The sequence below is a fragment of the Gavia stellata genome, chromosome 17, assembly GCF_030936135.1.
Source record: "Gavia stellata isolate bGavSte3 chromosome 17, bGavSte3.hap2, whole genome shotgun sequence".
Lineage (NCBI taxonomy): Eukaryota > Metazoa > Chordata > Aves > Gaviiformes > Gaviidae > Gavia > Gavia stellata.
The window spans coordinates 17,243,799-17,256,661 of record NC_082610.1 but is presented as its reverse complement, the minus strand read 5'-3'; the positions used below and the strand labels follow the sequence as shown (position 1 = coordinate 17,256,661).

Here is a 12,863-nt window from a genome sequence, read left to right as displayed (position 1 = left end):
CTCTGAAGTCCCGCAGGTTCTCAGTTCTCCATCTTTCATTTTATGCCCAGGCAAGAAATTGTTTGTTGGAACAGAAAAGAAATGGATGCTCCTTAAAAAGCAACTTAACTGTCCACGAAAAGTTACAGGTCATCAATTTCCCTCCCAGATTTTAACACATATAACTACAGGAATGCTCACAGATGTCTCCATTTTATCTGCATACCATAAATTTGCATCACCAGGCTTTCTAGGGGAGGGAACTGCTACAGGAACAAGTCAGTACACAGCAACGACAGTGCAGCTTGTCAATGGGATAGCCACTCAAAATCATCTGCCTGAAAATGGGCTCTTACCCTACCATCAAGGCAAGGTCCTGTAGCCTTGAGAAACACAAGGTACAGTCACTGTAATACCTGCAAGGTAAGAGGACATATGTGATGGCTACTGGAGAGCTACACTGAGGATCCACATCCTAACTTGCCTCAAAGTAGTTTGTACACCTCGTTGTATTTTGCAAGCAAAAATAATTGTACCTTCCTAAACCGAAGCCACACTGTCATTGCCATCATTTCAGACAGAGTCTGGCCAGTAGCCAGCTGGCTGGCAGTGAACAAGTCATGTGTACAGCTCAGGCTTCCTGGGTTCAATGAGTTGCACTAGGCAAAACTGACTGCAGGACGATGCCTCCTCCAGGCAGGCCACCCCGTGGTGCATGCATACATTGCTGGGACAGAAATGATCTGGTGTGCATGGTCAAAGCTTGCCTGGAGCGCAGGGGCAAGCCTGAGACCCATTCAAAATGGGGGCCACAATGTCTCTTACCTTTAGCTTGAATTCCAGTTCTGCCCTGTGGTTAGTTTTCTCACAGTCAATGGTAACTTTCCCTCCAAGCTCCATTGTCATGGTACCGTATAAAAGTCCTGAAATGGAAAAAAGAGACTTAAGAGAGGCCCCGATGGAAGCAATCTGCTTTCTCAACTCAAACTGGCTCTTGCTGACATGCTGTGAAATTCGCTACTTGGCTTAAAGTTTTGAAAAGACAGAAACCAAAGTTTCTAGGAAATGGCTCTTTACTATAAGCATGAAGAATCCTCCCCTGAGTCCATATTCCCATTTATTACACCACAGCTAGGAAATAGCTTGACTCACAGGTGCTGATAGTACACCTGTGGCCAGCTGAAAGTGGGAACGGAAGACTAAGGAAAGTTGTGCCCAGCAACTTCATTTATACTAGTGCTTAACCAGACCCAGTCGCTTCTCACAGGATGGACGGGGCAGAGAGGAGCTGTAACAGGATTCAGCACAATCTGGGAGACTAGCGGTCATGTAGGGGACTCCTTTTTACACATGCTTACCATTTGCTGAATAGGTAATTTGCAGAAAATGAAAAATTGACAAGAAAAAGATTTATGCACAGGAATAGTTCACAGAGGGCGTGATTTAAAGAAGCGACTGCTTTCAGGTAGCTAGACCCTCCATAAATATTAACTTACAGGTCAACATGCCCAAATACAAAATATTCAAAAACCAAAATTGGATCAAACTGCTGCAGGAGTGATTTTATCACTGTGGTTGAAATGCCACCGACATTTAGCTTCCTAAGGGGAAATGCAAAGTTACAGCAGTGAATCAGCAGCCATCCCCTGGCCTCAGCGCACATTCAGCTCAGCAGAGCAAAGCCACACAGTAACAGGCATCAGCCTCACTGAGGCAGCTCCTACACTGAGGAATATCATGATTAGAATAACAAAGAAATCACAAGAGAAGTCAGGAATTTCCTTTATTCTCAAAAAGCCAGAAAATATATTAAACAATTTCAGTGTTAACATTAAAAAAACTTGTTATCCACAGAAGCTCAGAAATGGACTCTTACTCTTTCCATCTTCACTTTACCTGCAGTGCATATAATGCAGTATTTTTTTGTTTCCACACAATGTTAAAACTAACTTAGAGATCTTAATTCTGTCCTCAGCTCTGCACTGACAAATTAAAAAGTCTTCTGCTGAGCACTATGACTCATGTGTGGAGCAACTGCTCCCTGGAATTACCAGTCCCTGCCGTGCCACGTATTCGAGAGGGAATAAGGGAGCCAGTGCAAAAGTTAGTCAGTAAGATACCATTATATTATTCTTTCTGTTTGCTCCCTATTTGAACAGTCATAACTTACCTTTACAGTGGGCGTATGGCATAGTAATTATATAATCTTCGCCCCTGTTTAGAAACATAAGCTTTGCTTTCCCATCCAACAGTGCAGAAAGTGAGTTCCCTAGAATTTAAAAGAACAAATTTATATATATTAAAAAATGCACGTTATACTTGGTCACTCATTCTACTTTAGAAAAACATTTCCATTTAAATGTAGGTCACTAATGAAAGAAGAGATATGAAATGCTAATAATTCAGGACCCTGCAAATCATTTACTGTCGGAGCCAGGCAGTTCTAATAAACTCTCTGCTGTACGGCTCATATTTGCTCTGGCATTTAGCCCCTGTTGCAGAAAGGGCAGTAGATTAAATAAGTCATTAGTGGGATGCAGAAAGCAGTTCCAATGCTTAGAAGTTTTTCGGGTCCTTCTGTTCTCACAACTTTTCTGATTGTGTATGATGCCAAATAACAAATAAAATCGCCAGAAGGACAGCAATGAATATTTACAAGTGTTTCAGCAAATACATTTACCAGAGGATAGTACTTAAGAGGTGTTTGCCTAAACAAAACACCTATTTCAAATAGCAACACTGTTTCAGAGCCTGCAGTTGTGCTGTCTCCATTGAGATTAAAAGATTTGAGGACATTTTGAAGCTCCAGGGTTCAAGAAATCTGTGAGCTAGATAAATGGTTACATTTCTACAGAGACTTTTCCAAAAGTCAGTTGGATGATCAGACAGGTAGAAAATGACTCATCCGTGAGCATATGCAAAGTAGTCTGACAACCAATTGCCCATACATTCTCGTGAACGTTTGCTTTCTGAAAACCAGGGTTTTAAAGCTCTCAATTTTTCTGATTTTTAACAGCAGTGTGATCTCCCACTGAAGTGGTGGAAATGGGGAAAACCCAGGAGAGCCAAGACAAGGAATGAGGGTGTCCTGGTGGTAGATCTCTTAGGCATTTCTTTGTTCTTAACTCTCAACACACTCAGGAGGGATTCAAAAACAAACCAAAACCAGTGCCACAATGTCACCTGGAAGATGCCTAGGCTTAATGCCTTACCGTAAAACTTGGACCTAGCTAGAATGCTGCCAGTAATGCAGAATCCATCCTTCCTATTGCTGACATGAAAAGCTGACACTGGTGGATGGTGGGAGACCTGGAAGAAAAATAGGCACAGGTCATTTCCAGCGGTCTTTACAGGCTAAGCAGAGTGGTGGGTGCATACACAGCCTCACACGGTGTTACACATGCTCTAGGGAAAGTGCAAGACGGAGGCCGCAGGACTGAGCAGAGTCCTCTAAGCCCCATCCTTACCATTAACCTCAATGTTAAAGGAGGAAACATTATATGTGAGACCATTATATATGAGAACATTATATATGTAAACCTTCTCCCCCACCCCGTATTTTCTTGTCCTGGTGCATTTGAGATCACTTTAGGCCAACAGGTACACTGTCAGATTTTCAACACAATAAATGACAGTGCAGAACTTTTTGGCAGCATCTGAATAACCTCCATAAAATGGATGCAGTGGCTGAAATAAACCAAAACAAAATAAAAATTCTCTGATTAAATAGGAAAAAAATGTATGTGAAACAGGGAGTCCCTGTATCAAAGTCCACATCGTCTTCAGATCCCTTTAACACTGTAAATCTCTAAATTTTGTCAGGCCAGTTTACTTGTGAGGTGTGCCCTTCATTTATCCCCAAAGACACAGAGATAATTCACTCCTATTTAATCCTCAATTTACTCCTGTTAAAATCATTATAGAAAGTTTAGAAATAAAGGAAGGTAGGATTTGATTATCTGTTTTGTACCCCTTTTGACTGAGGCAACACAAACCACGTTTTATTAGCAGTAAGAAAACAGTAGGGCAGAATCCCATGGAAAAGGTCTTTATTGAAAAGGCTAATTTTATATATGGGAGACCTGCTTGTATAGTCTTGAGTGCCCACCAAAGCTCACATTATCTCTGTAAATCCCACTCTGGATGTTCACACAAAGCTCCAAGTTCCTCTCCTAGGTTGAGATGAGGAGTGTGTTCCTATGGATGGAATGGATGGAGGCACAAGCGGGCTGCTGTTTGCAACACCTGAGCATCCAAATAAAGCAACTTACCTGTTCTGCTATGTAAAATGTGTGACTGTTCGTCTGAGGGTGAAACCAACAGCAGCGAAATGTCTCTCCCAGAATAGGGTTGTATGGCTTTTTTATCCCCTGAAAAACAAAGTAATCAAAACCTGCTACAAATGCAGATTTGCAATCCAACTCTACAGACATGGCCACAAAACAACATAATAATTTCCTCCCTGATTTTTTAAACTAAGTCAATCGCAAGAATCAAAACTGAAGAACTGGTTACATATATCCTCCCAATCTGATCTTTTAATCTGAGCCATGGATTCATCTGCTATTCTCACCAACTTAATCTTCGATACTGCCTGATCAAAGCTCTACAAGATGATCATACTTTATTATTTCTACTACTATATGCAGCAGGTGCATACTGATATGGAAACATGGACCTATGGTACAAATAGGTCTGAAAAGAGAAAGGAGATCTGCTTTCAGTGAGGGGAAGAATCTTGCATCCGAGGACACGTTACTTGTTGATGACTAGTTTTGCCTTCTAACTGTCCGGTGCAAAGGCTCTGAGGTTGATCAACACTATTTTGCACTCAATAGCTACTCCAAAACCAAATGCAACTTCAGTTTTAAAAATAATGGTCAAAATCTTCTGAACAATAGAAGAGGTAAAGTGTCAAAGGAAAAGCGGTAAAGAAAAACACAACCGTAGCAGAAGATTTCAATGCCTGTTACAACCCCAACTTCATGCATTCTTTTACCTTTGGCTTCTTATAGAAGCCGGACAGATACCACCTCAAAACTTGTTTCATTCGACTGTATGGATCATCTTCAAGGACAGCCCTGCAGGACAGAACATAAAATGCTCTTTATACTGTTAACACATCACATTCATTCCATAGCAGTACAATAACATTAATTTCAATAGTATTTCCCCAGTACTAAAGGGAAGTAACTCCTGTGCTGCTGCCAGTGAAAAAGGTGTCTGCTAGCAGAAATAATTTTTTTTTAGTAAGGTACATCGTACAACACACACATAAACTCTTAAAAAAGTGGCACCCCTTGCCCTGCACTCCTGAAAAAAGCCTAAGAAAATGTCTGGAGCGTATCAGGTTTGATTGGACATTCAAGTATGTTAATGCAGGACTGCCCCTCACACTACAGCTAACTGTACAGTGTGAATCATAAAAACAGTAATACTTACGCCACCAAAATCAAAGACAATTCTATTTTTCTCTCGTTTTCCTCATTTCCCTTTTCCTTAAAAGATCCTTAAAGCTGATGTGCTACGTGGCCTCTTTCAGTTCTTTGAGATTTCATACAATAATTTAGGTTTAATTTAAACAATAGAATTCCTGGTATTTCCAACCATTTAGTCAGATCTGAAAATCAACCTGGATAAGTTCTTGCAAAATCCATTTAGAAGGATCATCCCTACCACAAAGAGGTTTATTTATTAAAACCTCCAAACCTCTTGAAGTTTTCTCAGATCTCAGCACTGAGGAGAACCATTTCCTTAACTTCAGATTTTACAAATACCACAAACAAGGCTTGAAAATACCATGATTCTAAAATTACCCAGAGTCAGTGGAATAAACATGAGTAACTAGTGTTGCTATTTGAATATTGCATACACCGGTTTTAAAATACACCAGGCATATCTCCTTGAGAAGGCTGGTTCTATCTGCAAGCATAACATCTTCTATTTTCTACTCTGCTGCTCCCAGCAGGTCTCTCTCATCAATGGTGTTAAAAGATGTTTCTTATTTGTTTATCAACCAACATAATTATATTGCTTTTGGGGCAGAAGTGCCTGCCAATTCTGTTTGCTCTCTGTCCTATTCCCCTCTGTACACGAGTACACCAGAAGGTGGCACAGCTCTCTTGGGAGATGCTCAAAGGCATGAGCTCAATCCCCATCCGTTCCAGCCAACGCTGGCAAACATGTGCATGTGCAAGGGTAGTTTTGTCTGAAGTTTAACGGTTTTCCTTGCTTCCTTGCCCCTCAATGGCAGCAGTCCATCTTTAAAAGGTCACTGCAGCTGGCACCTGGCTTGATTTACGTTGAATCCAGTGACCTGGGTATTATTTGAGGGCCTTTCAAGCATACAAATGCATCCCAGCCAGCACCAAGCTAACGCCGTAACACATTTTCACAAATATAAGAAAAGTGCCCACGTCAGGCACACTGCGTGCTGCTTACTGGGAAAGCAGGTCAGCATGGTAGTAGTAATCAGAGAGCTTGTTAAGGAACGAGCGTGGCTCCAGGATGAAGGTGGGCAGCACCACCCGTGACAGGTCCATGCCGGGCCGCAGCTGCTTCAGCAGGATCCACATCAGGCTTTTGTTCTCCTCAGAGATGGTTTCTGTTTGAGACGATTCACCTGTCTACGATGGGAAAAGGGAAGTTCAGGGCAGAAACAGGAAAACCGTTTCTTGAGGGTGCATTTACCTGGAGGGTCCAAGCTCACCCAGGCACACCTGGCCCTGGCACAAGGGTGAATGCTCAGCTACACCACCACAAAGAGACATCAGCTCTGTCTCAGAAGGGAATCCCCAAAGCACTAAAGTGAGTGGTACAGAAAGCCCTGGGCCTCTGCGAGAGCTAACACGAGGCAGGGAGCACACCTCTGCTGTGCACCTTCCTGAGCCACTGCCTCCACACACCTCCGGTCTGTGATGGGCCAACCTGGACCAACATTAACCAAGGGGACTCTGCACTGCCGTCCCTCAGGAGGTGAGGACATGCCCATGGCTGTTACCGCATCACTGCGGCCTGGTGGGATGCATACATGAAGCTCCTCTCAGTCCCATTCTCAGCAAACAAAAGACTGTAAGATTTACTATTATACATGTAGAAAAATTTAGGAGATAAATGAGTAATCAAGAAAGAGTGGAAGCAGTCCTCCAAGTTCAAAATAAGATGAACTGACAGTGTAGGTACGGTAAAGGCCCCACTGCCAGGCGACGTGCGCAAAAGGTACAGCACCCCCCAACGCTGCTCAGTGCCCTCTGCAGCAGAAGTGTAAGTAATGGTAAAAAAGCCAGGGATTATGTTGTGGTTTCAGCTATAACTGTGTAGTTCCTCTGCATTCAGTGGGGCTACATGAGGTTTAACATGGGAGAATGGGCCTTCCAAGCCACTGGAGAAAGAAAATTAAACTAAATTTTCAAACATGAATGTCATTTTAACGCATCCCTAGGCATCATAATTTAACAATGAAAGAGAACACTTAGGCTTTCTACTGGTTTTCGGCAAGAGATTTCTGTGAGAAAAAGGGCACAGATCCACTTCTGGAACGCCCTTTTGTTTGGGAGAGGACAAATAGCATAACCCAACAGGATATGCAGATGGTGTAAATCACTAAACACTCATTTTCACCACCTGAGCAGCCCCAGCAGCACCTTTTTGGCTCCCAATCAGCCCTTTTACTAGTCATGCAGAAACACACTAAGCCCAGCTTGCAGACTGAGGGGAATTTCAGATTGAGGAACAATAAAGCTCTTTTCATTTCATTGCTTTTCCGTTATCATACCATTGTTCTCGTGACAATCTGATGCAATACACAGCTTGAACCTCCAAGAAGAAATGGAAACCATTAACGGACGTAATACCATAGCATCAGCTAGGGCTTACAATACATATGGGTCTGTCAGAACTTTCATTATTTATCCAGGTTCTCAAGTATGTGTGTTATCGACAATATAAATTAATGCCATGTTGAAATTGCTGTACAAGTGTTACTCAGAATCAATCACTCGAGAAGGGATGGATGAAAAGGGAAGGAGAAGAAGGTGCAAGAGGATGAGAACAACTTCAAGTCATTTCTGGTTTGCTTTCCCCTCAAATATATCACCCTCGATAACTCTTTTTATAACTTGTTAAAACTAAAAGCTTGGGAAAAAAAGGTTTTTTGGTTATCAGTCTACCCACCGAGGAGGTGTCTTTTTTATATTCTAGACCAACTTTTGCAATCTCAAATTCCTTCTGACACTGGTCTCTGCTTTCACATTCCTACTGCAAACAAGGCAAAGCTGGAACGTCAGATGCACAAGCACGTGCCTTTCAAACACATACAGATGCACATACATACGTGCACACCTTTCAAATGAGCTTTCAAAGCCAAGCTGAAAATTTAACAGTGATAGTTTGCATCTGTGACCTTTGTCCTGCCAAATCTGAACTGTACACACAGACTGAGGGGCAGCAGTTTCAGTTTAAGATGACAGTTAATGTTGTTAGTTGGCATGTGTTTACCTTGATACATCTCCGCCCATTGCTGATAGCAAACTACGTCATTGCATACAACCTACTTTTCCTTATGTTACTGTCACCAGCAGGATAAGACTCAACAACCAGACCTATCTGTGTGTCCCAGGTGACGACAGCCCCATCTCTTGGCCAATAACAGGAATGTAATAAAACACCTAATGGTCAAGGCTACATGGCAATTTTTTGAAAGTCCACTGGATGTGTCCTCTGCCTGAGCAGCCACACTATGGTTAGCCTTGTTTTACGCTACGCAAAGTGTCACTCTACAGCAGAAATTTAGTGCTTTCCATTTGGTTTGTACTGCAATTTTTTTTTATTTTGATGTAAAACCGCAGAGATCTCTCACTCTCACACACCCACATAAACACATCAGCGCTGCCTGTAAGGCTCATTCAAACACCAAAGTATCAGCCTGCCCTACCAAGACTTCTAGGACAAGTTTGTCACGTGGCAAAAGGTCATTTCAGAATAAGCAGCTGATAGAAATTAAGTTTGCCTTCATTTTGCTGTTGCTTAGTTGCTCAGCTATATTCAAAATCCCCCGTTTGGACCCAGTTACCATTTGCTGTGTGTCTGGTGTGGATTTGAGGGGAGAGATGCACAAAAGGGGAGTTGTATTTTTTTTTGGTCTCTGTAGACGACAGTTCCGTTTGCAAGCACAATTTCTACAGCAGGGATTTGCACCTCACACCTGACATCTGAAATGGCAGCAGATACATGCAAGAAAGAAACAGCTTTCTAGCAAAGTGGTTTTCTTTGAAGCACCAACAAGACTTCAGCTTCCTTGTTCGAAGCAATAGCCAACACACTCGGCTCCCCCAGCTCTCTACCGCTGCCTTCCTCAGAAGTGTCACAGTGACATCCAGCTAACAAAGGCTCTTCTATGGAACAGAAACGCACCCTCCTGCTGTTAAATGACATGAGAAATGGCTTTCCTACAAGAAACTGTCATTTAGGAATCAAGTGGCTCAAATGCTCCATTAGGACATGCAAAAAGGATGTTCCATGCATAATGAAAAAAGGGAAGTATCATATTTTGTATCACGCAAGGACTGAGCATCCTAATTGGCCAGGACACATGCCCAGAATAATAATTCCCCCTCCCGCTGGCTCCACAAAGCGCTGTGCCAATGCTATGCAGCTCTTTAATGCAATAACTGGTTAAAGCAATCGCTGATGCTGGAAACATGCCAAAGCACAGTAGCGGAGCTGCTGTTCATAATGCATAATTATTAGAGCACATGATAATTCAACATAATTTAGCAGAAAGCTGTGCATTGCTTTATCTGTAAAACACTGGAACGCACAAAGCTGGTTCTTAACTGCCATATATCTAAAAGACTGAATGACAAATACCATGAACAGAGACATTTTAACAGAAACAGGCAGTGATTAAAATATTTTTTTTTCTTTTACCTCCCCGAATTCCTCATAGATCTGTTCAATATAAGTTGTCCCCTTCCTTCCCGGAGAGACCTCTCCATGGATTTCTGACTGATCACTCTCGCTTTCATTTGTCTTCCGGCTGTTCTCATGCATTTCATTCTCTGACTCTTCTACGTTGTCTCTCTCAGACTTGTCCGAAAAAGCATCATTTTCCAAATGGTGGTGATTCTCCAGGGCTGATTCATTCAAACTGCAACACACAGTTCATTACTTGCTTCAATTTGATTTACAAAGCCAGATTACTTAAGGCCTTTTAGATGAGGTAAAAACACCCCCTAGGACTCAATATAGGGTGTGCAGCCCAGGAGAGTATAAGACATTGATTTCCTGAATAGCAGGGTTTTTATCACGGAAACAGTGAGATATTTTACATCAAAATTCTCCCCTCCAAATCGCACTTTGCAAAATCTGCCACAGAGCTCCACTTACCCATCCTCACGCAGAATTGCTGCTCGCTCCGGATGGGAGCCCACATACCGGAGGGATGCAGAGCACACACTAACAACTGTACACTGCTGATTAGAGAACTGAAGTGTCAATCAGGAGAGATTTCTCCCTTTACAGAAGCAAATCAGTGGATTGCAGCATATGGGAAAAATATGACATTATGGGATATATTTTCTTTTCGGTACTACTGCTGCTTTATTTCAACAGGTGGTGGTCCTAAGTCAGCCCTACACTAGAAAAGGCAAATTTAAAAATCACTAGAAGCAAGTATTTTCACACACACACATACATATACCCAAACTAACCTGAGGAATGTGCTTTCCCCAGGTAATGCTGTGTGGCGGAACTCAGTTGAAAGCATGGGCTGGACAATTACATGAAGTATACCCAGATTATAACAGATCTGAGAGAAAGTGTAGGAGGTGTAGCAAGTTCATGCTCAGTGATCCAGGCTTTAGAGAATGAGGAGAAAGCCAAAAATTCTCTCACAAGTAGCCTATAGCATCTCCATTTGAAAAAGCAGAAGCACTTCATATGACAGATGGCAAACACGATTAGATGGGCCAGAGGTCAGATGCTGAAAAGTATTCACTAAATGCCCATTTTTTTTCAAGTGATATTTAGCATGGGCTTCAGTTTTCCCTATTCATACATGTCTTAGCACACACATCACCTCTTTCACGGCCTAGCCTAGCTCTCAGGTGCTGACCTTCTCAGCTTGACCTGCCTCTGAAAATTTCTTACCCAAGTCCTCACGCAAAATTGTTCTTGGATAGAGCAATAAGAAAAGATTTCCAGCTATACAAGGAGTTTCAGAGGATCTAAACAGGCCCTGGATCTTGAAGAGTTTTGTTACCTCCTGTAGTCCATCTCAAAGCAAGATTTCTATCCTCAGTACATGGGAATGTGCTGCCAAGCTTGAAGTCTCTCCATGATGGGCCTTCTCTCAGGCCATTCTGGGCGCGTCCCAATTTGATTATAGATTAATGCTGAAAGTTCCCATTCTTTGTTCTCCCTCTCTTTTTTTTTGTTTTTTAAAAAGATAATTAGGTATTGCTAGTTAGAGACAGATTAAAAAAAAACAACAGAAGAGTCAGAACACAGAACTGGCATCAGCTTTTCAGGAGATCTCAACTTCCAACAATGCGCTGAAATAAGCTCATGATTTTTAACATGCCAAGCAAGCCACATTGTGACAGTCACAGCTCAGTTTCTGGAAAAGCTCAGTTTCTAGAGTTCTTTTGAAAGTGTTGTCTACAGCTTTCTGTGCCTTTAGAAAATCTTCCCTCCATTTGTATATATATGTATGTACGTATGTATGTCTATGTGTGTATATATATAAACTACAAGGTTTTTTAATTTACAGTGTTACTGTAAAATAAAACTAAGACCATAAATCAGAGAGTCAATGACCATTATACTCTAGCGCTATTAATTTGCTATTAGACATTACGTGTCTTCATCGTTCTAGTGCCAGGATGTTACTTCTTTTTTTTTAGCTATCAACCGCCAAGTGTCATGACTGATAACCAAATACACTGGAAGCATAAAGCATAGCACATACATGAGTTTAAGATAATAAAGGAGAAAAATGGTGAGGAAAGAGCTGCCTAGAGAGATTATCCCATGATTCCTCAGCACAGATACTTCCTGGATGGTAGGTCCAGGAAGTTATTAGTTATTAGTTGCTGATTGTTTAAAGACCTAATTTATTTCTTAATTTTTCAATGATCAAGTAAATATGTGAGTGTTTGTCTGTGGTGGCTACGCTCCCTTGCCTAGCGGAAGTTTTCTCCATGGGGTAAAAATGCTTGAAAGAATAGTTCATTAGAAGGCTTATGGTTCATGGCTGAGAAGTAGCACTTGTTCCTATTTCACATTTGTAAGAAGAGCAAGTGTTTTTCAGTGTCACCGGCCTCACATTTGGGAAATATTTGAAGTTTCAGTGGAGCAAACGACTCTTTTCTTAGATTCCTCTGCCCCCCCCCCATTATTTTTTAAGGATTTCAGATTTAGTCCAAGAGGGAATTAAATTCACATGAAATCCCACTCAACTGTGCACTAATTACCCATCAGCCACAAACAAGACAAGACTTAACACATCCAGAGCCAAGGAGCCTTTCTGGGGAACCAAAGGGAAAGCAGATGCTCCTTATTCTGAGGAACACATTTGACGTGTTGAGGTGGAGCCAGGCTCTTCTATTCCTCCAAACAGAATCATCATTGAATATGTACGATATGCTAAAAACAAAAGCCATGCCATGAGCTTGAACTAAAATCAACGAAAAGAATTCCCAGAGGCTTCCAATGGGATTTGGACCAGGCTTTAAAAGCTGGGAGAAAGTAACTATGCTAAAAGTCAACACTGGATTTCCACCATGAACATTGGTGGAATGTTCCACCACACATGACATTTTTCACGGCTAATTTACTATTTCAGCATCTTGGAGCTGTCTTATACCAGTGCTTTATTCTCTAGG

At 41.8% G+C, this 12,863-nt stretch overlaps 1 protein-coding gene across 3 annotated transcripts in view; it reads right to left on the bottom strand.

Annotated features, from left to right (window-relative positions):
- OSBPL5 (oxysterol binding protein like 5) overlaps positions 1 to 12,863 on the bottom strand; it is a 61,138-nt gene that overhangs the window by 12,069 nt on the left and 36,206 nt on the right. For all 3 annotated transcript variants that reach the window (XM_059825694.1, XM_009812070.2, XM_009812071.2), the window contains 7 exons: positions 9,907 to 10,126; positions 6,421 to 6,605; positions 4,979 to 5,060; positions 4,251 to 4,349; positions 3,192 to 3,288; positions 2,150 to 2,248; positions 805 to 902 (listed from right to left, as the gene is read on the bottom strand). In XM_059825694.1, coding sequence (XP_059681677.1) covers positions 805 to 902; positions 2,150 to 2,248; positions 3,192 to 3,288; positions 4,251 to 4,349; positions 4,979 to 5,060; positions 6,421 to 6,605; positions 9,907 to 10,126 — 880 coding nt within the window. The remainder of the gene's footprint in view (positions 1 to 804; positions 903 to 2,149; positions 2,249 to 3,191; positions 3,289 to 4,250; positions 4,350 to 4,978; positions 5,061 to 6,420; positions 6,606 to 9,906; positions 10,127 to 12,863) is intronic.